The sequence below is a fragment of the Mirounga angustirostris genome, unplaced genomic scaffold, assembly GCF_029215605.1.
Source record: "Mirounga angustirostris isolate CCGP_5_RB_7025 unplaced genomic scaffold, mMirAng1.0.hap1 SCAF_15, whole genome shotgun sequence".
Classification (NCBI taxonomy): domain Eukaryota; kingdom Metazoa; phylum Chordata; class Mammalia; order Carnivora; family Phocidae; genus Mirounga; species Mirounga angustirostris.
Window position 1 is genome coordinate 88,618,062 of NW_026991723.1, and position 23,203 is coordinate 88,641,264.

At 60.7% G+C, this 23,203-nt stretch overlaps 1 protein-coding gene across 1 annotated transcript in view; it reads right to left on the reverse strand.

Annotated features, from left to right (window-relative positions):
* Positions 1-649: 649 nt before the first annotated feature.
* The window catches only part of FIBCD1 (fibrinogen C domain containing 1), a 35,582-nt gene continuing 13,028 nt past the window's right edge, over positions 650-23,203 (reverse strand). Inside the window, exons 4-8 of the mRNA XM_045883359.2 lie at positions 22,221-22,380; positions 21,703-21,839; positions 10,161-10,257; positions 5,606-5,785; positions 650-5,056 (exon numbers count right to left, since the gene is read on the reverse strand). Coding sequence (XP_045739315.1) covers positions 4,797-5,056; positions 5,606-5,785; positions 10,161-10,257; positions 21,703-21,839; positions 22,221-22,380 — 834 coding nt within the window. The 3' untranslated portion in view covers positions 650-4,796. The remainder of the gene's footprint in view (positions 5,057-5,605; positions 5,786-10,160; positions 10,258-21,702; positions 21,840-22,220; positions 22,381-23,203) is intronic.

A 23,203-nucleotide genomic window follows, 5' to 3' on the forward strand; every position in this document is an offset into this window, starting at 1 on the left:
GGTAAAACGTGGGTCTGGTGCAGGACCCACTCCATCAGTGTTGGCAGCTCCCGGTGTTCAAGAGAGCCCAGATGGTGCCCTCTTCGTACGCATGGGCCTCCCAGGGTCTGTTCCCTGTCAGAGCTCCCGGTGGGGCCGGCTGGACGCCCCCCCCCCCCCCGCCCCCGCCATGGCAGCCTCTTCCTGTGCTGTGGGATGCACTATGGCTAAAACACAAGCACCCTCATCAGCCGTAAAAACCTGTGTGAGTTCACAGAATCTTTCCAATTGGTCCCATGAGCTGAGGCAGAGCATCATCCTGCCAAGGGCCCCCCATGGGGAAGGTTTGGTGGCTGTAGGGAAGGGGCCAAGTTGGGCAAGGCCCCCACCTGGAGCAGGGGTGGCCCATGGTGGCCACGATCACCTCAGTGACTTCCCGTGGGCCCGATTCAGAGTTTTCAGAGCTGGCAGGACTGCATGCCTATTGGCCAGGGACACTGTGGAGGGGCGTAGCGCTCTGTGAACCTTCTGGAAGCATCCAGCCGCCGGGGCAGAGACCTCTGTCTTCCGCATGGCTGGGTGCGCAGACGCCCTCCAGCTGCCCCCCAGGTGGGCCCAAGGCGGGGCTCTGGCACACCCACTCCCCACCGGCCCCACACCGGGTCTCTGACGTGGGCCCTCGAGAAATGCTGGGCTCCATGAAATAAGCTCAGGGGGTTGTTTTGTCGTCAAGCTTCACGCTGGCTTTATGAATAACTAGCCATCAGTGACTTGTTTTTAATAAAGTCTCAGCTACTCAGGACTCCAGCCCCAGGAGAAATCCACAGGGCCAGCTGGTCGCCCTGGAGCCCTGGGGCGGGGGGGGGGGGGTTTGGCACAGGTTCATCCCCCGAAGCCCAGCCCCGGGAGGATCTCCCCCACTGGGTGCAGCTCGTGGCGGGGCCAGGCCTCACCTCCTCACCTCCGCCGGCCGCGGCGGCCCAGCTGCTGGCCGGGTGTGCACCTGCTTCTGCTAAAGGATCTGGTGCAGCCTCTGGGGGGGCACGGAGTTATCCGGGAAACATTGTTTCTTCAATAGAAATAAAGACCGGAATGGCGAGGAAGTCTGGGGAAATTGTGCAGGAGACAGTCTTGGAACGCCCCGTGGTCTGATGTGGGGCACCAAGCGAGGTTAGAGGCGGAGGCCCCAGCTGGGTCACCACAGGATTTTATTAGAGACAGGACCACACCTGACGCCAAGTGTACTCAGCCCAGACCAGCTTCTGTCCCGAACCGTGCTGGCCCCCCAGCAACCCCGCGCATCCCCAGCCAGCCTCGTGTGGACGGTCAGGCTCGCCTGTCGGCACAGCCCGAGGCTGCCCCCCACCCACTCCGTCTCCACGCAGTCCCACCACGGCCAACCTCCGCCATCTGGGTTTGCGGAGCCCCACCAGCCGCTTGGCCCACTCGGGGTTTGGGGACAGCTCTCTCCCTGCAAGCAGGTGAAGACACTGAGGCCCTGGGGAGGCCCAGCCACTGGGACCAAAGCCTCGTGTCCTTTGTTCGAGGTTGAGCTCATCTGCGGGCATGTTGCTCCCCCAGCTGCACAGGACAGGGATGTGCGGCTGACCACAGGCCTAGCTCAGGCCCCCGGTCCCCCCCTGCCCGGCCACCGTCTGCAGACGCTGCATCCCTCCCCGCCTCCTCTTCTGGTGTCGCGGAAGCCTGGCAATTCCTGTTGACTAATCCACCGAATCCTGGGTGACAGGGCCCTGGCCCCAGCCAGGCTGGTCAGAGGTCTGTGTGAAGGAGGATGGCCGACGGTGGGAGCAGGGGGACAAGGAAGAGGCGGGCCTGCGATATTGCTTCTGCCCCAAGACAAACATTTATCAAACCAATTTACATGCGGCTGCAGGGGGAAAATGCAATTTGGGAACTGCTCACAGCGCTGTCCTTATCTCCCGGAGGCCCGTGCTGGGGCCATCAGGGGGGAAGCCCAGGAACCATCCATCCTCTGGACACAGCGCACTCAGGCGGCCCAGGGTGGCCTCTGGTTTAACTCAGAGATGTGTCCTGTTTGGGGGCCACAGAACGAGTGAGGCCACTGGCTGGTTCCACAGAACCTACCTGTGCTGGTGGAAAGGAACCTTCAGAAGCTTGTGGGGCCCCATGCACTGCCCCGATGTCCCCACGTGCTTGGCTCGCTCTCGTCATCAAAGGAGGAAGGAAAGGGATGGGGGGGGGGGTCGGTCAGTTCACACGTGATTAGTGGGACCACAGGCCCCCACCGCCAAACCATCAACTCGGGCCCCTTGAGACAGAGTTTGGGTGCGGTGAGCCTGGGTCCTGGGTAACAGTTTGCACACATCCGTCATCCATCAGATCTTGGTACAGCTGCCTCCTGTTCTCCTAGCACCCTCTTCTTCCTGTGGTCACTGCCACTCATGTGACGGCCATTCGTATGGACATCACAGCGGAGGCTCCTGGGCCAGAGCCTGCCTTGCTCACCATAGACCCCTGGCTCAGAGCAGGTGTGCGGGGCTATCTGTGCCCTTTAGGAAGTGGGGTGCACTGGCCTTGGCTGTCCCCACCAGACAGCTCTGTGCCCCTTCAGCCAGCAATGGATCCGGCCCATGTCCCATGGTGGTGCCAGTCCTGGGCCGGGCGTGGGGCTGGTGCTCTCGGCTAGGAAGGAATGGGTGTCTCCAGGTCAGCTGGACGCTCCCGAAAGCTGCCCTCGGCCGTCTGTCCCCCGCCCCCCCGGGCCGTGGCACGTCTGTTCTGCAGCCAAGCCCTGGCAGGAGCGCCCCTGAGCTTCCTGGCGCACACGCACATCTGTGAATCCATTTACATCACACTCACCAGGAGTTTGTTTGATGACAGATCAGAAAACGCCTGACACCTTCCAAATAGCGGCTGGCACCGCGAGGCTGGCAGCAGAAGCCGGCTCTAGCCTGGGGCTGGTGGGGGAGAAGGGGGCTCCCTGGGATGAGGACTTGGGGTCCCACCCGGCCTCTGTGCTGGGGCTGGGAGCCCCAGCAGCTCGGGTGGACTGGCTCCTCTTCTAGGAGATGGAGAAGGGGGCGCGCGGCGGGGGGGCTTCCCTTCAAGTCATAAGGAGGCCCCCACAGCTCCCCCACACCGCCGCGACCCCCCCTGCAGCTGGGCTGCCCCCCAGCACGGGTCACACTGGGCTGCGCTGCCTGTCTCTTGGCCGAGTCTGCTTTAGGTCCGGTGCCAACAGGGCAGGGACTCGGTGCTGTCCGGCACCCGGGCAGGCCTTGGCCCACAGCAGATGTCCAGCGAAACTCGGCTGAATGCCATGACCAGGTGGAGCTACAGGGGACGGGCAGCTTGCACAGAGGGTCGGCCACACTCGGAGCCCTCCTGCTGCCCCCAGCCGGCCCTGACTCACCATTACTGCAGCACAAAGTCTGGTGGGAGGGGAAGGGAGAGCTGAAGCCCACGCTCCCCTATTTGCCTGTGTTCACCTGCCTTGCGGCGTCCTACAAGGCAACACCCCCTCCCTCCCTCCTGCCTGAGGGGGGCCACTGGTGCGGCCCACCCCTGGGAAGCCAGCCTCCCAGAACCTCTCAAAGGCCCCCATCACATCCCCACAGGTAGGAACTTAGGGAAACAGCCCCGTGCTTGGTTCTGACGGCAAGGGCGTCAGGGTCCCAGCACTATCCACCAGAGGGGTTAGGGCCGCTTTTCTTGGCTGCTGACCTCGGGAACCTGCAGTTCTGGTTGGGGGGTAGAATGATAAGACGTCGGGCACGGGGAGGATTCGATGACAGATTGTTTCCAGTGTCTGGTGGTGCCTCAGTCCCCCCATTTGCCCAGTGAGCCCCTCCTTTCCCCCTGACCCGAGGTGGCAGCACCCACATTCACCAGCAGGGGGCGGCCTCCCCACTGAGACAGCAGTCTGAGCTGACCAGGGAAATAGCCCCGGGACCCCTCCCGGTCCAGCCTCCACCCTGCAGGCCTGATGCCAGGAGGCCCTAAGGCCCTGGAGTCCCTGGGAATTGAGGAATGTGGGGATGGTGGTTCGAGCCCCATGGCAGCCCAGAAAATACAGGGGTCCTCACTGACCAGGCCCAGAGGGAGCAGGACCTGCCCCAGCCTCCCACATAAAGAGGACAGGGTATGGTGGGGCTCCAGCTGCCCCAGGAAGGCGGGATACTGGGCACAGCGGCCAAAGGGGCTGACGACCTCCCAGGCCTGCAGGAACACGGGGTGGATGGGGGTCGGGGGGAGCTCCAGGGAACTGGCCCTGGCCACCCTGGGCTGGGAGTCCCCACAGACAGCTGCACCCCAGCCTGGCCTGTGGGAATGGGGGATATGGCTGTCCAGCCCCGGCCGCAGGCAGCCCTCTGCCCCCCCCCCCCACGGTCCTTAGGGGAGAGGTAGGATCCCCAGGCACCATGGAAGTGAAGGAGGGGGGCCAGGAGGGCCAGGGGAGGCTGGCCTCAGACCCGACTCAGAAAGATCCAAACAGTCCCTCTGTCTGCTAAAAGGGCTGCAGGAGTGCCGCCTGCCCCTACTCTGTGCCCCCCAAGCACCAGGTGTTTGGACTGGCAAAGTAGAGGGGCCGCCGGGGTGCCGGCCAAGGGAAGTCAAGACACTTAGCCCAGGAGCCAAAGTCCGGGCAGGTAGAATTTGGGGTTGTCCAGTGTGCCCTGCCCCACATCAGCAGAGGTAAACTGGGGCGTGGGGACAGCACGAAGGGGATGTGCAGCCCACCCCAACGCGAGAGCAGGTCAGAGGAGATGCAGGGTGGGGTCGGGCCGGGGATGGGGGAGGTGATGGGGTGGGGGGTGGGCGGACAGCGCGCCCATCTAGCGGTCCTCACGGACCGGCCGGATCTTCATCTCCGAGAACTTGAGCGAGTACTGCCAGCCCGTCCAGGAGGACCATTCGATGCCGTCGGCGTAGGACGCGTGCGCTCCGCGCAGGTACTGCCCGTTGAGGTTGGACGTGTGGCAGTTGCGGTACCACCAGGCGCCGCGGTAGAAGGCGGCGCAGTTGTTCTCCGAGTGGTCGCTGTCGCGGTCCTTGGTGGTGAACCTCATCCCGCTGTGCTTCAGGAGGGAGTCCCCTGCACAGACGTGTGTACACGCAGGTGCGTGCCATGGGGACTCCCCGGACACGCGTGCACACCCGGATACAGCGCCCCCCCCCGGTACACACACGGCGCTCGCACATCTGCTCCGACACACCCACGGTGTCTGTGCAGCTCGCATGCCGCCACGGGGCCACCTTGGGGGTCCCCGGGCTGTCCCGGGGTCCCGGTGGTCTCTGTCCCTCCTCCCACCTCTTTCATACACTCCCTTTCCTGGCCCTGCCTCCACCTAAGAAGAGCAACCCAGCCCGCAGGACTGCGGCCACCACACTTTAGGGGTCCAGCGGAACCCAAACCCCAGCTGTCCCGCTTCCTGGCTCGGGGCTCACTTTGCTCATCTGCAGAATGGGTGAACAGTTCGGGTCCTGCTGTTTCCATGCTGCTGGGATGAGGACCAGGTGGGACTTGAAGGTGGAGGCCAGAAGTACCAGACCTGGAGTTCCTCTGTCTTCCTGGGTGGGGAGACTGGTGGGCGGCCACCCCCACCTCGCCCTTCCTTTTCCCTGCGGCGGCCCGGGGTCCTACCTGCCGTGCCCGAGTAGTCGGCCACGGTGAGCGGGTACCCGTCTTCCTCGGGGTCCACGGAGAACAAGCCCACGCCGAAGCTCCCATAGCGGGCATAGGCTGTGCCGTTGTCAAAGTCCTCCAGGTCCACGTGGAGCTCATAGGTGGCCTGCGTGGTCAGGGCGTGGATCCTCCTGAGCCCTGGAGTGGAGGAGAGAATGGCCGAAGCTGGCGGGGGGGGCTCACGAGGTGACCCCCACAAGAGGGACCTGAGGAGACCCGAGAGCCAAGCTCACGTGGTTGGCGACAGGAAGGTTTGTGCGGTCAGGCCTGGGCCGCGTCCCTCCTCCTGCCAGCCTGCATTTGGCAGGAAACAGGACTGACGGTTTCTTGTGTTTGGTTTTCTCTGTTCGCTTTAAGTCAGGTTATGCGTTCCAAATGTTTGAGCGGAAGGTTAGTAGAAAGACTCCAGGAGTCAGAAGGAACCTGGAAAATCTGGGTTGGGGGTGACCGCGTCCCTCATCCTGGCTTTCACTCTGGGCTCCAGCCGGAAGGGATCTGGTACTTGTACACACTTCCCTGACCCTGGCCTCCGAGTCTTCGCACATGCTGTTCCCTCTGCCTGGGATACTTTTCCCTACTCCTCCAGGTTAGGTTCTGTTCATGTTCAGGTCTCACCTCAGGAAGGCTGCCTGGCCTCCTGTCCTGGATGAGGACCTCTGCCCACCCCGGGGCTACCCCCCTCGGTGTTTCTCATTCTGTGTCCCCGCTGCCTATTTCCTTATCTGCCTCCACCCAGTGTGGAACCTCACGACTAAATCCCAGCATCTGAGTGCGGCCCGGTACACAGTAGGCGCTCAATAAATGCAGGCACGGTGGCTGAGCAGCAGAAGGTGGGCTCTGAGTCTCCTGCTGTCTCCGGGGTCTGGCCCCCACGCCCCATCGTCCCTCGCCCTCCCTCCCTCCCTCTCTCTCTCACACACTCACAACTCAAGGTGCTTCCCTGCCAGTTTGATTACCTCTTGATTAAGAGGGCGTTTAATTAAAATTACAAGTTATCAACATCGAGTGACATTTCATCAGCCTCTCCCTCCTGAGCTCCAGACGCCCCGCAGGAGGGTCAGGGTGTAGTATAAGCAAAGGGGGTGAGAAGACCGTGCGGCCCCTTCCCCACCCAGGCCAGAGGGAAGCCCGGGCCCAAGTCCAGGTGCAGCACCAAGGGAAAGCCCCTATGAGCCAAGTAACAGCAGTGCTGCGTGGACCCCGCCCAGCCTCTCCCTGCAGCTCCCCCCGCCCCGTCCTACTCTCCCAAGACCCGCCCTGGACCAGGCTTTGAGAGTGGGGGAAAGGAATCTGGAATCTTCCAGCATCCCTGCTGGGCTGGTGTCCCAGCCTTTCTGTGCTCCTCCCTGAGCTCCCCCTCCGGGGGCCCCTGCTCGCACCCCAGCTTGCGCACCTGCGCCGCGGGCCTCCTGGGGCGGAGGGGAGGGGCCACGAGGGCTTCACACGCTGTAAAGGGCAGGCGGTGGACAACGATGACCACTGCCCACCAGCCGGACGGCGCTCGCAAATGCCAGGCACTGTTCCGAGCACTTCACGTGGCTTAATGAATCCAGTGGAATTTGAATGAGTCCAATTTAATTAAAGAATCCCTGTACAGCTCTTAGAACAGGGCCTGGCCCACTGCACACATTATCCACGTGTTTGCAGCTGCTGTCGTGATCAAAGAGGCAGGGGCTCTGTTATCGCTATTTGATGGGTGAGGCTGAGGCACAGGGACGTTAAGGGACGGGCCCAGGTCACATGGCTGAGGGAGGGCAGAGCTGGGATTGGAACCCAGGCAGACCTGCCCGGACTCCTTGCCCTTACTCAGTTCTTGTCCAGGACAAATAATCCGATCCAGGGATAGGGCAAGAGGGACACCAGCCCAGCAGGGATGCTGGAAGACTCCAGATTCCTTTCCCCCACTGAGTGGTTGCTGGTGCCCAGGGGCCCACCCTAAGCATGCCATTCCTCTGGGCGAAGCCGTGCTCCGCTCCTGATGCGCCATCCCCATGCCCACGAGGGGCCCCTGGCAGGGTGCCCTGGAGGAGGGGCAGGGTGGGGGCGCTGGGGGTCCTCCGCCATCTTCACCCTTCTTCCCATGAAGGCCGCCACCTCCCTCCCTCGCTCTCCCTCTCTCTTCACTTCCTATGTCTCTCCAACCCCCCACTTCGCTGGGCCCCTGGATGGTGAGCTGAGATCAGACCCCATCACCATCAGAGTTGGAGGAAGAGGGAGCTGGCGGGTTAAAATGGAGAGGAAAACTATTTAAACCCCCAAATCTCATACCATCAATCCCAGATGGATTAAAGAGCTGAACCTAAGACAAACACTCAAAAACATTAAAAAAAAAAAAAAAAAAGGAGTCTTTATAAAACTGGGAGGGAAAAGCAGGGCCTAAAACCCAGAGGATATAAAGGAAAAGACTGGCAAGAATTGGCTACATAAAAGTTTTAAATGTCTAGGAAATAAGCAAAAATTTTACAAAAAAAAAAAAAAAGAGGCTGAAAGATAAATGACTGGGAGTAAATACATATCGTGTGCATCTGACAAAGAATCAATAACCTTAATATATAAAGAGCTCCCAAAACTCAATAGGAAAAGACAAAACACTGGATGAGAAGGTGACAGGGGAGTGTGGAAAAGCAGAGGGAGGGAACGGCCAGGGGAGCGGAGGGCTGAGTTGACATTCTCCTCAGGGCTCCCTGTCTGCCAGGAGCTAATCAAGGCCCCGCTTAAATGCTTCCTCCCGCACCTTCCGTGGCTGCTGATAGATTTCAATTAAGATTTGGTGAGTGGCGGAGTCACCAACACCGCTCCAACAGGGTGGTGAGTGGTGATGCGGAAACGGCCCCCACCCGGCCACCCTCTCCCTATCTTGACACACCCACCCAGGTGGGGGGCGGGGGAAGGGTCTTCCCACCTAGAAGCTCCTTTCCCCCGGCCCCTCCCCTGCCCCTGCTCTCACTCACTCAGTTCAGGGTGTAGTTTAAAGCTTGTGAATCCTGCCCGGGCTTCCTCCATCCCAACACACACACACACACACACACCCCCCACTCATTCTGAGCCTCCGTTTCCTCACCCATAAAAGGGGAGGACAATGGCAGGGCCACCCACGCTCTTAGGGTGGGTTTGAGGTGTCAGGGCCGAGGTCTATAAAATGGGCTGGGCACAGAGGAGGGGCACAGTAATAGAGACTTGGGGTTATAAAGTTCTGCAGCCAGTATCTGCCCAGTAACAGGATACAGCGGAGGCCAGGACAGAGAGGGTCCTGCCCTCATGGGTCCCAGGGTCGGGGAGACAGACATTAGGCAGTGACACTGTAGATCACCACCCAGGTGCCTCTGCACAGGGCACAGACCCGGTCCCACCTCTGGGACTGACCCCATCTTTCCCCCAGAAGTTCCCCTGAAACTCCTACAGGCAGGCCTGGGACCATACTGACCCCTACCTGGAGCCCAGCCCTCCACCAGCCACATTTGTTCTCACCTCCTCTCACTTGGCCGTTCCCATATACCCAGGCCCAGGCAAGGCAAAGTGGGGCCCATGTGCTGTGGGGTGCATGCGGCTATTAACATGGCATGTCAGTCCCATGCTGTGTGTTTTGTTTTATTTTATTTTATTTTATTTAAGTGTATTTATTTAAGTAATCTCTACATCCGACGTGGGGCTCGAACTCACGACCCCGAGATCAAGAGTCCCACGCTCCTCCGACTGAACCAGCCAGGTGCCCCAATTTTAATATGTGTTAAAAATATAAATGGGGGTGACTGCTAACGGGGGCACAGGGCTTATTTTGGGGGGTGGAGAAGATGTCATGGAATTAGGTAGGGGCGAGGGTTACACAACTCTGTGAATATCCTAAAACCCCGTGAATCATGCACTTTAAAACGGTGACTCCCACAGACATATAAAAAAAAAAAACCCAAACCTCACCTCAAGTCCCAACTACCTCCCAAATATATCTAGGACCTCAGACCTGTGATTTTTATGGACGTTATGCTTCAGGATGAAATTATGTAAGATATTCAAATTTTAAAACACCGAGGGGATCTAAAGATAAATAGTAAGTAAATAAGGGCAACGTGAATACAAGCTTTCTGAGCGCATGCCAGCTGTGAGACCTCAGGGACCTCAGGAACCACGGCCTCTCCTTTGGGAGTTATGCCCTTGGCGCCCCAAGCCCACCCCGGGCATTTGCTGACCCCTGAGGGCAGGGCAGTTTGGGGGCTGCTCTGACCCTCCCTGTACCTGAAACTGAGCCCTGTCCCCGCCCCCTACTCACTGGATCCAGGATGGAGACCAGGTCCCAGGGTGTCCCAACGGGGAAAAACACACGCCTCTAAGGGACCCACTCACACTGTCCGCACTTCCTTTGGCTTCCAGCTCCTTGACCTCATTCCCGCTGAACGCACCAATCACCTGTCCCTGCAGCCCCGGAGGGCCTGACCCCCCAGGCGGGGAGGGCGCGTTCCCTCGGGCTGGGGCGACGGAGACAGAGGAGCCTGCACCAGGCAGGCGTCATGGCTCTCACCTAGCCAGTGCTCCCCCGTGAGCTTGCCGAAGCCGTCCCGGTACGCCTCCCAGCCTCGGAAGAAGTTCACGGAGCCGTCCTCCCGGCGCTGAAACACCTGCAAAGGATGGAGAGCTGGCGCCAACCGCCCCAGGACCCCCAGCCCCGACGTGCGTCCCCTGCCCCACTCACTCCCTTCAGCCGCCCGCTCGGGGACATCAGGGGCCTGGAGCAGAGCAGGGACTCAAGGGCTTCATGGGGGCCCAGGCAGGATGGACTGAATGCCCCCAGGTCCCCAAAACATCCCCCCCGGGAAGAAATCATGGTGGACGAGGCTGGAGAAAACATGCTTCCAGGCCCACCTCTGCCACCCTGCTGTGGGACCCTGGACTGGTCCCATCCCGGCTTGGACCTCAGTTTCCCCACGGGTCAAATAAGAGGGGTGGGCAAGGGCCCTAATTTCTTTTCACAGGTCAAAACAAAACTGAGCAAAAACCCATTCTCGAGTTTTGAAGAACCGAGGACACAGCCTCGGGAGCTCCGTCTCTCAAAAGGATTCTGCCGGCGTCACATGCACCCTCCCCAGCAGAAGAGGCCCCGGCGGCGGGGGGATCAGCGGGGGCTTGGGGAACCAGAGCCTGGCCACTTCTCCGGGGGGCGGGCGGCAGGAGTCCACAGCCCGCAGGGGTGTGACTCGGGTACCGAGGAGCAGCCCTGCTGCCTCTGTAACTCATTTTAATGACATTCTTGAGTTGGGAGTCAGGAATCCCATCAGTTAAATTGCTTTGAAATAAGTACCACGCTGGCCCAGGCCAGAGCTGCCTTGAGTGTTCACAGGATCCTCTGACAATCCTGTTCCTGGCCGCCCCCCCTTCCAACTCTTTCTGTGTAACAAGCCTTTTGCTTGCTCATTTGCCGAGGCAGCGCCCGCGCCCCGCCCCCCCCACCTCCATCTGTGCCCGTGGACGAGGCGGTGGAGTTTGGCTGCGGCGCCGGGAGCCGCCAGTTTCATTACTAAGCAGCCTGATTTCAGCCCGGGCGCATCATCCACCGTGAGCTTGGCCGTGAGCTTGGCCGCCTGCTCCGCAGCATGCGTCCCCGGGGACCTGTCAGTCACAGCCTCTGGGCAGCTCTGACGTGAGGGAGTGGCAAGGGGATGACACCTCTTTCTTCGTGCCCCACCATCGCAGACCTGGCGGGGCCCTGACAGGTGCAAGTGCTCAGAAGGGACTGGCTGGGGAAGGGACTTCGATCAGGCTCGGAGAGATCTGAGAGGCGCTGGGCCGCGGTATTGACAGCTGGATTGGGACCCTGAGCACGTGCCCTTTGAAAGGCTTAATCCTGGCAGAAGCTCAGACGCTCCCGGGAGAAGTCTCGAGAAGGCAGCGGGCAGCGGGAGCCTGTTTCTGCCGGAGGGGGAGAGTCGGGGGCCGGGTGGGGAGCCATGGTGAGGACCTGGGCCCTGCCACTTACAGGCTGGCCATGGCTCCACCTCTCTGAGCCTCAGCTTCCTTGTCTGTATGCAGGGGTCACACCCCATGCCTCCTTCATCCATTCAGATGTTCCACGGAGCATCTCCCTTAGGGCAGAGGGACACAGGGGACCCCCACCCAGATGGGAAGCAGGACTGATCTAAGACGTGGGGAGAGTGGGTATGCCCAGCACGGCCGGCTTCTGGCAGGGAATTCAGAGTGGGCCTAGAGGAAGGGCAGGGTCCTGACCACAAGTGTGGCCGTGTGGCCTGGGGACATCACCCCTCCCCTCTGGGCCTCGTATGTCCTCACCCACTGATAAGCCAGACCTGCCTCCCAGGACCCCAGGGAGGGATACATGGCAGAGCATTGGTCCTGTTAACACCACCATAGTTATTTTGCCTGTCACTACTGTTACGAAGTAGACTGGGGGTCTGCTGGGCTTCCGGGCGCGGGCAGGGCATAAGCCCTGGAAACTGAGACGGACGGGCAGAGTGCCCAAGGTGGGCTGGTGTTGACAGCCAGCCACGGCAGATGCTGGGGCTGGGTCCCTCTCACTGAGCACGTTCTTATTCACCGAATCCTTACCCCAACCCAGTTCTCCGCCCCCCTCGTCCTTACGGTAGACAGAAGCTCCGACGCTGGCCAGAAGCCAGGGGACAGTGAGCACGGAGTGGACGGTCTGACCCACCCCTCACGCCCTCAGCCGAAGGCCGGGCTGGACACCCGCAGGCCAATGTCCTACCCTCCACGTCACTCTTATTTGCCACTCACCAGACCCGGGACGTGCCTCCCTGTCCTCCTGCCAGGACTCTTATGCCGACCGCGGACCTTCAAACCCCGTTCTCAGTCCCTCTCTCCCCCTGCCACCCACAGGCAGGGGCCCGGCTGGGGCTCGGCCTGGATGCACGATCGGTGGGTGAGCGCGCGTGCTCGGGGCCCGCCGGGGCCTCCCTGCCTCTCTGTCCACCCGGGCAAAGTACGCTGCAAGCACCCGGCTGTGGCAGACATTCCCGATGACAGAGCTTGAGTCTGTACCAGCTCAGAAGCCACCGCAACTGGGTGCCCACGTGAGCGCACTCACCTGGGGCTCATGAACCGTGATCCACCCCGTGAACGGCCCAGACACATCCGTGACAATGCTTTGCACAAGTGACATTTAGACTCGCTGACCATGACCCCGGGAAAGGCGGGTGGCATCATGAGACACACACTCACGAGTGTTCACATCGGAAACCAAAACTTCCTGCCACGATCCTTGCCCTTTGAGACACACTGCTCTGGACGTTGCCGGCCTTTCCATGGGCTGTCCTGATTCCTGGGCTGAGTGATGGAGTGAGCCCGGCCCTGGCCAGGATCTCAGACTCGGTACCCTGGCCTCGCCCTCAAGCCAATCACTGCTTGACGTGGCCAGCAAGTCCCAAGCGCCCTCGAGGCCACAGACCGGCTGCCGGTTCTCCAAGGTTCCCAGGAGTTTGCTTTCTCTGACTCAGAGGCCCAGGCTGAGCTGCAGCTGGACTTCAGGGACACTGGCTGGCTGGATGTCACCAAGCAGAAGGCCTTCAATTACAGAGCAGGGATCAGCCAGACGGGAAGACGCGAAGAGGGAGTGAGCAAAGGATGGATGTACCCACTTCCCGGCCATCTGTCCCAACAGAACATGAATCCCCACTTAGGCCAAAAAGAAAAAAAAAAGGGTGGAAAATGGTAGGGAAACAAAAGGATTCCTTTTGAGGCTAAATCTTCATTGGTCCGACTCCTGGGGCGGCTCCCTTGGGCTCCAGCGGCAAAGTGACCGATGCAGAAGGCGAGGCGCCGGCCGCCCTCTCGAGCAGGTGGCACGTAGGAAGACAGACAGAGCATGTTTTCTGGATGCAGATTCTCAAGAGCCAGTGCCGGCCGCCCGGCGTGTCTTCCAAGTACTGCTTGGGGGCTCTGCCAAGGGAGGGATGGGCCCACATGGTCCTGCAGATGGTGCCGGGCGGTTCCTAAGGAAGGAGCGGCTGCATTTGGGGTGGGCAAGCGTGGGGGGGGGGGCAGCGGAGGGGCCGAGGGTCCTGTGTTTGTCAGCTGGGCTCCAGGGGCCTGCCTTGTGCTCCACAGGGTCCCATCTCTGCCGGGACCCCTTCCTCGGAGGGGCCCTGTCCGACTGGCTCCTTGTCTGCCATCGTGCTTGTCCTTGGCGCCTGAGCCTGGCTCTGTGGTCTCCCCAGCACAGAGGGCTTTGTGCTCCCATTTGGCAGGTGAGCCGGCTAAGGTGGCCAGGTGGGGCGACCTCTGCAGAGTGGGGGCACCCCAAGGCTGAGGGGGCGTACACTGCTCCCCTAGGCCCGTGAGGCTACCCGGCCCTCAGCACGGCCGAGCTGGGCCACAGCCTCAAGAAGTGCCCTCGGCTGGCATCCAGGGGACCAAGTTCCACTGGGGCTCCAGCTGATAGGCTGGGCGTCCACCGAAGTCTGGGCTTCTCTCTTCTTTTTTTTTTTTTTTTTTTTTTTTTTTTAAAGATTTTATTTATTTATTTGAGACAGAGAGAATGAGATACAGAGAGCATGAGAGGGAGAAGCAAACTCCCCGCCGAGCAGGGAGCCCGATGCGGGACTCGATCCCGGGACTCCAGGATCATGACCTGAGCCGAAGGCAGTCGCTTAACCGACTGAGCCACCCAGGCGTCCCTGGGCTTCTCTCTTCTGCCAAATGGAAAGCTTGCTGCTCCAGGCGCTTGTGTGCAGTCGTGGGGCCGGGCAGCTCCTAACCTGGCAAGCTCCTTCCATCCCTACACCTGTTTCCTCATCTGTAAAATGGAGGTCATGCAGCTCCTACCCACAAAGATTTGGTAACAGGAACAGGCGCTGGTTGATACACATTAGTCCGTAATGGTGACGCTTGTGGGTACATTTGCGGGAGCTCAGAGGAGGTTGAGCCATCTGCTAGGGTGGGCTCCAGGAGGGCTGCCTGGAGTAGGAGACGCTCTGCTGAACTGCACATTGAGCAGGGTCTTGGCAGGTGGTCAGAGAAGCCAAGAGGTGGGGGCTGGGTGGGTCCAAACCCTATGAGATGGGGAGGGAGTGTCTCTGCCACTTTTGAAGGGTCCCCAGGAGGCAGCAGCTGGGACCTTCCCTCGACTCTGATGAAGCTGCTGCAGAAACCATTTGCAGGCAGGATCTTGGTTGTGCAGCTCCAGGGCCCACGAGCCGCCCACACCTCCTGGGCAGGCGATTCCGGGAGGGGCGCGAGGGGGCGCTGTGGCCCAGGCGGATTTTTGTTTCTAAGGAACAAAGAACTTGGATGTGCAATGTAGCCCTTCAGAGGCTGCTGGGGAGGCTGCGGCTCCTTGAATCCTTTCTGGACACCTCTGGGCCGTGCCCCTGGGGTGCTCTCCGGGCTCGCTGGCAAGAGCACAGGTACAGAAGGCCCGGAGTTCGAATCTCGGCTCCGCCTCTCACAGGCCGCGTGACCTCGGATGAGTCACGGACCCTTTCCAAGCCTCAGTTTCCCTCTCTGTAAAGAGGCGCCAGCAGCAGTTCCTTTGTCACCCCTGCAGGGTTGCAGGGAAAACGCGCAATGAAGTAAAAGCGTAAACGGGGCGCACACAGTAGGTCTAACCAACGTCCCCTCCCTCTCCTTCAGAACCAGCTGCCAAGCCCAGAAGGAAGCGGGCCTCCTCCTTGTTTTTGACTGGAAATGGTACCCCCAGGCTTGGCGCCCTGCCATGCTTCCCAGGCTTGGCAGTCGGTGCCGGCCGGCTCCTGGCAAACGCTGCTCAGAGCTGCCATTTATCAAACGCTGAGCTACCGGGCTGAGCGTCCGCGTGTGCTACCCCGTTCTACGTTAAAAGTTTACAAAATCCAACTGCTCTGGATGGAGGCCAGCTTTCTCCGAGTGGATCACTCGAGGGGATGCGGGGCCGGTCACCTTGCTCATGTATTAGGGTGTGCAGCCCTAAGGACTCCCCAGGGCAGTGGGGAGCCGGTGCCGAGCCGGGCTACGGCTCGGGGACACCGTGGCCCACTGATGTCATGGCAGGTCCCCCTGCCACCACCGCCTCTGTCTGCAACAAGGACCGGCTGAAGCCTCAGCCCACGGACGGAGGAGCCTCCCACAACCCTGCGGTCCAGCCTCCCCGGCTTTTCATCTCTCCCTGAGCCGGATCCCGCTGCCAGGCTGGGCTCCGCTTGGTGGTGGCTCCTTTGATGTTTTGCAAGTGAGGGAAGGATTTTCCTCCCTTCCTGGGGAGCTCAGGTGGGGAGGGGATGGTTTCTCTCACAGCAAAGCCAATTAGCAGCATATCTGAGCCGCTGACCTCGCACAACAGTAAAACGCCTGGCAGAGTGTGGCCACCGTGCAGAACGGGGTTTGGGCCACTCAGCTCGTGGTGCTGGGAGCAGGCGGCTGCGCCGTGAGTCCCAGTGGGGGCGCCGAGCAGAATCGATCCTCCTGCGGGGTCCTGCGGCAGGAGATGCTGAACTGGACCTGATTCTGGTGACCCCGGCGGTAATTATGCAAAGGCGAGGGAAGGGGTTGGCAATCAGGCCTGGTGGCAGCAACGCTAAGGGCAGATGCCGATGGGGACAAGGCTGTGCCGCAGGGCAGAGAGGTAGGGAAGTTGGGCGGGGGGCATCTGTTGATGCCGAGCTGGACCCTCCTTCTGACCACCCAAAACCCACACCAGGCCCCAGCAAGGCGGCCACACAAGATACAAGGGCCACACTGGTGGTTGGGCGAGGAAGGGGAGCACCCCAAGAGGGGATGCGACCTCCCAGTCTCACACGGCCGGCGGGGAGGTGAGCTGGAAACGGCCAGCCTGGTCCCACGCATCACCTTCCCGATGAGGAAATCTGGCCTCTGTTTTGACGAGTCTTCCCTTTAAACACACTGCTTGACTGTAAGATCCTGCAGGAGGGAGCCAGGTTCCTCTGTTCGCAGGGATTCCCCAAGGCTCAGCGTAGACCCCTGCTCCCCCTGCTCCCCGCTCACCAGGGAAGAGCCTGCGAAGGATTCTGACTCTCTCGCCACGTGGATGGTGCTCTATCAGCCTCACTGAGCAGGTGAAAAAGTGAGGCTCAGTGAGGTGAAGTGTCATCACCCAAAGTGTGACAAGGGACAGCAGGCGGACAGGTAACCGCTCGATCCCACCTTTGGTACAAAAAAGGAGCATGATGGGTGGGCCCCGGTGGTCAGAGAGGCCTCCCAAAGGAGGCCCCTCCCCAGAGTCGCAGGTCAGCAGGACGCAGTCCTTCCTTCCTGCCTTCCCTCCTCCTTTCCTGGGGCAGGGATGGGGTGAGTGCCCATGTCAAGTTCAGGAGTGGCCTTGACAATCGGCGTGACCCTGTGTGGCCCGGGTCGCTGTGGGCTTTGGTGAGTGTGGAGAGAAGGCTTGGGTTCAGCCAAGGCCAGTGGCCACATCAGCCAAAAGGCCACCTTGAGGCATGTGCCCACCCACCTCTGTGGCCTCCCCACCCCAAGGAGCCACATGTGGCCTCTTCCCACCCGGCAGTTCCTACTGTCCGCAGCCACAATTCAGGGCCCATAGAATTCACACTCCCCGAACTACTTCCCCCACCAGCCGCCATGCCCTTGGCCCAAGTCTGAGTCACTCCCCACCCGGGGGAATCCTGAGGGCGGCAGGAGCCCAATCAGCACTCAGGACAAAGCCTGTCTCCTGATGTGCCCGCACAACCTCACCTGACCCAGCCCCTGCCCACCTCCCCCCTCTCGTCCCTGGCCCCTCAAGCTCCATACACCAGCAGAGCAGAGCCCACGCGGACCCAGACAAGGCGCCGCAACATCCCTGCAGACCTCTGCACGTCTGTTCCCTTTGCCTGGAATGCTGTTCTCTCCTCGTCCCCCAGCGCTTGGACCTCCCTGTCCAGAGGCTTCCCTGGGCTGCCCCAGGCTGGGTTAGGGGCTCTCCTCTGGGCTCCCCCATCCCCCCCAGCCCTATAGCCCTCACACAAGTCAGCTCATCTGCTAGCTCCCCACCAGGCCAGGAACTTGCTGTTGGATCCTCTGGCCTGTGGTTGGTGCTCAGCGGTTGGATGATTAAGGGCCACCGTGTGATGCCCAGCTCCACACACACGCATGAAGCTGGGCCTCGGGAGGTCTGGGCGCTGCCCCAGGCGGGCTGCTCATTTGCTAGGTGGCCTTGGACACATCTCTTCCTTCTCTGAGGCTGCTCAGCCAGGCTCCAGGGGTTGGATGCATGCCAGGCCCTGGTATATAAGCCATGAAGTGGCCAGGGCTGCTGAACCCCCTCCTTGCCCGGGCTGGTCTCGCCAGGAAGCAGGCTCTGGCTGCAGCGTCCAGCCCCAGATGCCCTGTCCACTAAGGAGGGCCACCCGGGGTCAGCACTCGAGGTCTGGCAGCTCAGACAGAGCCTAACGAGGATGGATGGTACCAGGGTTCAGAGAGGCGGCAGCGAGCTCCTTCCCAAACAACAATTGAGTTTCCGAGAGATTCCGTGTGGCAGGGAGGTGATCCTGACAGATGCCCAGAGGTATCTGGGCAAAGATTGCTTTTGATGGAAGCCCAAATGGATATTAACGTTTATCGGCCTCGCAAACACTTCTCAGCCGAGAGCGGCCTGCTTTCCACAGCCCCTGATCCAGGTGTCTGAGCGGGAGGGTGGGGGGGCGGGCAGGGGGCTGCTGGCATTCCTCATCGTCTCCCCTGTAATGGTCCCGGAACCCCAGGCCGCGGGTATTACCATCCTCCCAGCCCAGATCCTGATGGACTTCCCGGGAGACTAGCTTCAAGTCCACCCACAGGGAAGATGCAGAGCCCGGGCTGGTGCCCGAGTCTTTCATTAAGCCTGTCCTGACCCTTAACTCTGATTTCTGGGCTTTGGCCGCTACGTTGGTGCAGTTCTGCCTGCCGAGGAGTTCCCAGAGACAAATGCCATAACTCAGATGTTCAGAGTTAGGAAAACAAGAGAGCTTTTAGCCCCCAGACGCGGATCCAGTACATTTAAATGCTCTCCTGTGGAGCTTGAAGAGATGTTTGCAGGTATGTCTGTCCCTGGGTCTTTGGGGGATTCTCAGGGGCTCTCGTGCTGGCTCTGCCCTCTGAGTGCACTCGCCTGGCCCACCCCCCCCCACCCCCCGCCACCCACCTGCCTCACTCAGGCCTCCCCTGTCTCTCCCCGTGCTCGGGAAAGCCGACCCCTTTCAGAACCGATGTGGGCTGCCTGCACCCCCATGTCTCACCATGCCTTCCCCCGGGGAAGCTTCCCTCTCCCCTCTGCCTGGCCATCAACACACCAAAAATCGCACCACGCTCCTTGGTGAGAACTGGGGGGCGGCCAGGGCCAGCTTCTCCTCATGCCCCAAGTGCCAAGGGCAGAGACCTGGGGGCCCACCTGGGCACCCCTGGAAAACAGCTGACCCCATACCCTGCTTCAGGCCCCCATGACTGTCCCCTGGACGGCGGTGGACGCCCTCTTGGCAAAGAGCTCAGTAAGGGGCGGGGTCACACACATCCTTGTCATGTTGGCTGGCCAGTGCCTTGCGTCGGGCGTGACCCATTGTTCTAAATAGTGATCTGGCCACTGATGGGCCTGTGCTGAATGCCCCACAAGCATTCGGCGGAAGCCTTGGTCAACCTGGCTGTCCTTCCCCATCGTCTGAGATTTGGGGAGGGTCGTAGGCCTGTGGCCCAGGCCCCACCCATCAGAACAGCCACTGGCTCAATGGCTGGGGAAGCCAAGAGGCAGGGACACAAGGGATCTCTTTCAAAGGAACCGCAGACTGCACCCCAGGCCCGCACCCATCTTGGGGGTGTCCGTGCCCAGGTGTGGCTGTGCCCAGGGGCTCCTCACCAGCAGCCCTGGGGCAGTGGGGTTCCCACCACGTCACCCCTGGCCAGGTCTAGGGGGCTCCATTCCTGGCAGCATGGCCCTGCGCTGATTTCTCTGGCCTCCCAGCCTCCCTCCAGGACATTTCCTTTTCTGCTTAAATCGGCGATTTTCTGTTGCTTGCGGTTAAGATCTCTCAGTGAGGCAAGTGGGTATCCCCATTTTACAGCTGAGGAAACTGAGGCTCAGAGAACTTAATAACTTCCCCAAGATCACACAGCAGGACTGGGAGCCACCCCCACGTCCGTCTGTGGATGTTGCAGCCCAAGCTCCCGGCTGCTCTGGCAGAGGCTTGATCACAGGCCTGTCCACAGCATGAGCCAATGGCCTCCTCCTCTACTCTCTCCCTGCTCTGCTCCAAGACGCACAGTCAGGTTACAGCTCCTGCAGACAGTTCTTAAGCCACCTTCCTCTCTCCAGCACCCTCAGTAACTCCCCAGTGCCCGCCCCAACCCCGCAGCCTGGGATATTGATGCTAGTCTTACCTCTTCACACGCCACCCACCCTCGTTGACTCTTCCCTAAGGAGGCCATGTGCTTCCTACATCCCAGGGCCTTGTTAGGTTGCTCCCTCTGCCCGGAACACCTTCTCTTTCCTTCCCACTTACTGCTCTCACCAGCCTCTTAAGGCTTATCTGAAAAGCCGCTCCTTCTCCAGGAAGCTTGCACAGAGCCTCCCCTACCTCTGCTTACCGTGACTTCTTCCACCCCAAATCCTCACAGACTCCAAGCTCTCTGGGAGGACTGCGGCAGGGATTTCCCCATCTCTGTGCTTCCCCAGCACACAGTAGGTGCTCAAAATTATCTGCCCATTTTTGAAATTAAACGTGAAGCCAAGAACCATTAAAGAGTCAGTTTTACGAGCCCTGATTTCCATTGTCACTGGGCATCCCAACCACGGCCAACTTGGGGAGGTTGAGCAGCTTTCAGGGTGGCAGGCAGATGTCCAGGGACAGTGGTACAGGTTGTTCACTGCTCTAGGGCACCCAGCCCACATCTGTTCTCCTTGTCAAGCCCAGTGCCCCAGTGGGCCAAAAGGAAAGGACATGCATTTTTAATTTACACGAAGTCACCCAATGGCCGGTGGCAGCCCCGTTGAAGCCCAGCCCCCAAGGCTGAGCTTCAGGAGAGGGTTGGAAGGCCACTGATTTGAGGGGGAAGGGACAGCAAGCTCACTTCCTATCCCAGCTTTAGAATGGGGGGGTTAGTAAACCACGGCCGACAGGATGACTCCTGCCTGCTGCCTGTTTTTAAATGGCTTATGAGCCAGGAACATTTTTAAATGGTTTTTAAAAAGCAAAAGAAAAATATTTTAAAATATCTTTTGAATAATATTTGAAGAACGCACGAACATTTTATGAAATTCACATTTCAGTGCCCACATGTGTTACTGAGATGCCGCCAGGCCCGGCATTTCCCTTTGGCCTGTGGCTCCGGTGCCCGCACGAAAGCTGAGGCCAGGAGCCGTCACAGAGGCTGTGGGAGGCGACACGCAGACCCTGCTCTACAAGGGGCTTCCCCACTGGTGGATCTGGAGATTCCCCAGGGAATCAAGCCAGGGGCCTCTCCCCACCGCTCCGCCCCCTTCTCCCAGCTCCGGGGAGATTTCGGGGCCACCTGTGGTCACCCCACCCCGCAGCCCTCCATTGGCCGTAGGGACATTTCGTCACCCCTACTTCCTACCCAGGCAGGAAGTCACAGCAGCTCCTTGCTGGGAAGCCACGGGGGTCTCTGCTCCCTGCAGGCGCCTTCCCCCCGCTTTTCCCCTTTGATCTCCTGCACACATGCCATATATTGGAGAACTTGAAAGACAGATCTACACTCGCCGGCCCTTGAGCTCACAACAGCAAGAGGTTCCTGCTGCCACGTTCCATCCCAGAACCCATCCCCGACTTGCCTGGTGCTCCCGGGGAGCCCCTGTGTTCCCAGAGGCTCGAGGTTCGGGGAGCAGGAGGTGGCTCCACGGGCAGGAGACGGGGTCTAACATCTGCTCCCACGGGGGCCCAGGGGTCAGCCCACGGCCTCCGCTTGCCCTGTGCCGATTTCTGGGGGGTGTGGAGCTCTTGGGTGAGATGAGGGGCAGGTTTGTGGGGGCCGGCGGCAGGCCTGGCCAGGGGCAGAAGCCTGGGTGAGAGGCTGCTCAGAGCCCCCGAGTTCAAGCGCACCGCCCTGTGGGTCAGCCCGGCCCGCCTGGGCATCTGCAGGGCCCAGAGGAAGCGGGCTGTGCCGCCCGGGAGACTCACCGTCCAGCCGCCACCATCTGTGCTCATGTCGCAGTAGACCTGGAAGCCGGCAGGGTAGTGTGTGGGGAAGACCGAGTAAATGCCATCCTCCTGCTGTCCACTCAGGAGCACGTCCAGACAGTCGCGTGGTGGAGAGCCTGGGACGGGGCATGCTGTCAGGGCTGCGCCTGGTACCTGTGTCCCCCCTCACGACCACCACCCTCTGTCCCTGGCTCTCCCTGGCTTGTCAGTCTACCCTGCAGTGTCTCATGGGCTCCAGGGCACCAGCCTTGGGGGTAGAAGCTGGGTGAGCGTGCACCCTTTCTGAGCCTCGCTTTCTTCATCTGGGAAATGGGCACAACAGGCCGGGAGAGGGCTCAACAGAAGGGTGCAGGTAGGGTGCTCAGAGCTGCCTGGCAGCAGGAAGTCCTCAGCAAACAGCAGCTGTGTGTCCTCATCAGAGGGGTGGGCGAGGGGCCATGGGGGTACAGAGCTGGGCACCCAGGTCACCCAGGAAAGGCAGTCCCCCCTCAGCTCACCGTTGGTGCAGCCGCGGGGCCGCAGTCCCCTGGCAGGTGCCCTCTGGAGGTCAGCTTTGACACGGGGCCGGCCAACCCCCCGGTCCCTCTGCAGAGCATCTAGGACATCACTGACCGAGTTCACCAGGTGAGCCATGTGGCCTTGACTCTCGGAGAGAAGCTATGGGGCACAGGGGTAAGAGGAAGGGGTGAGTGGAAGGGGCAGGGGCTCCGGCCAGCCAGCACCTGCCAGCACGGGCCATCCCCTTCTGCCCTGCTCTGGCCCCACAGGAGCTCAGTGTCTGTGTGTTCAGAGGATGGGGGCTCGGGTGGGACGGGAGACAGAGGCTTCAGCAGAGACCTGTGCCCTGCTGCACCCAGGCCCCGTCCTCCTCCATCTCTGTGCCTCAGCCCAGGTGAGGGGACCGAAGAAAGCTCTGCGTGCAGGGGGAGGAGGCACCGCGCACCAGGCAAAGCTGGGTTCAAATCCCAACTCACCCATTTACCAGGTACACGTCGGGGGGTGAGTGATGTAACCAAGCCTCGAAGCCGGGCTGCCGGGGCCTCCCTGCTGCAACTGCCATGGGGACTGGTGACAACACATGGGTGGGACTCAGCACAGGGTGGGGCCCCAGCAGGGCACAAAGGACTTGGCCTTCCTTGTTACGAAAATTCATAAGGCACCTTGCAGATTACAAAACGCCCTCACCCAAAGTCTCTCCCGATGCCCAACAAGGCCGCGGAGGCAGGGGTGACGGTTCTGTGTGCAAACAGGGGGCCCTGGGATACTCCTCCCACCCCACCCAGTCCCCAACTCCACATTCATGAGTCACAGCTCCGATGTCCACCGCCTCACCTCACCCCCACAGCATGGCCAGTGGGGAGGGCTTGGCTTGCTTGTCTCCTCGGTACAGATGGGGAAACCGAGGACCAGAAGGAGAGGTCCCTGATGGAGACCGACCTCGGGCTCTTTCCCAGGGTTGACTGGCAGGAAAGGAACCCAG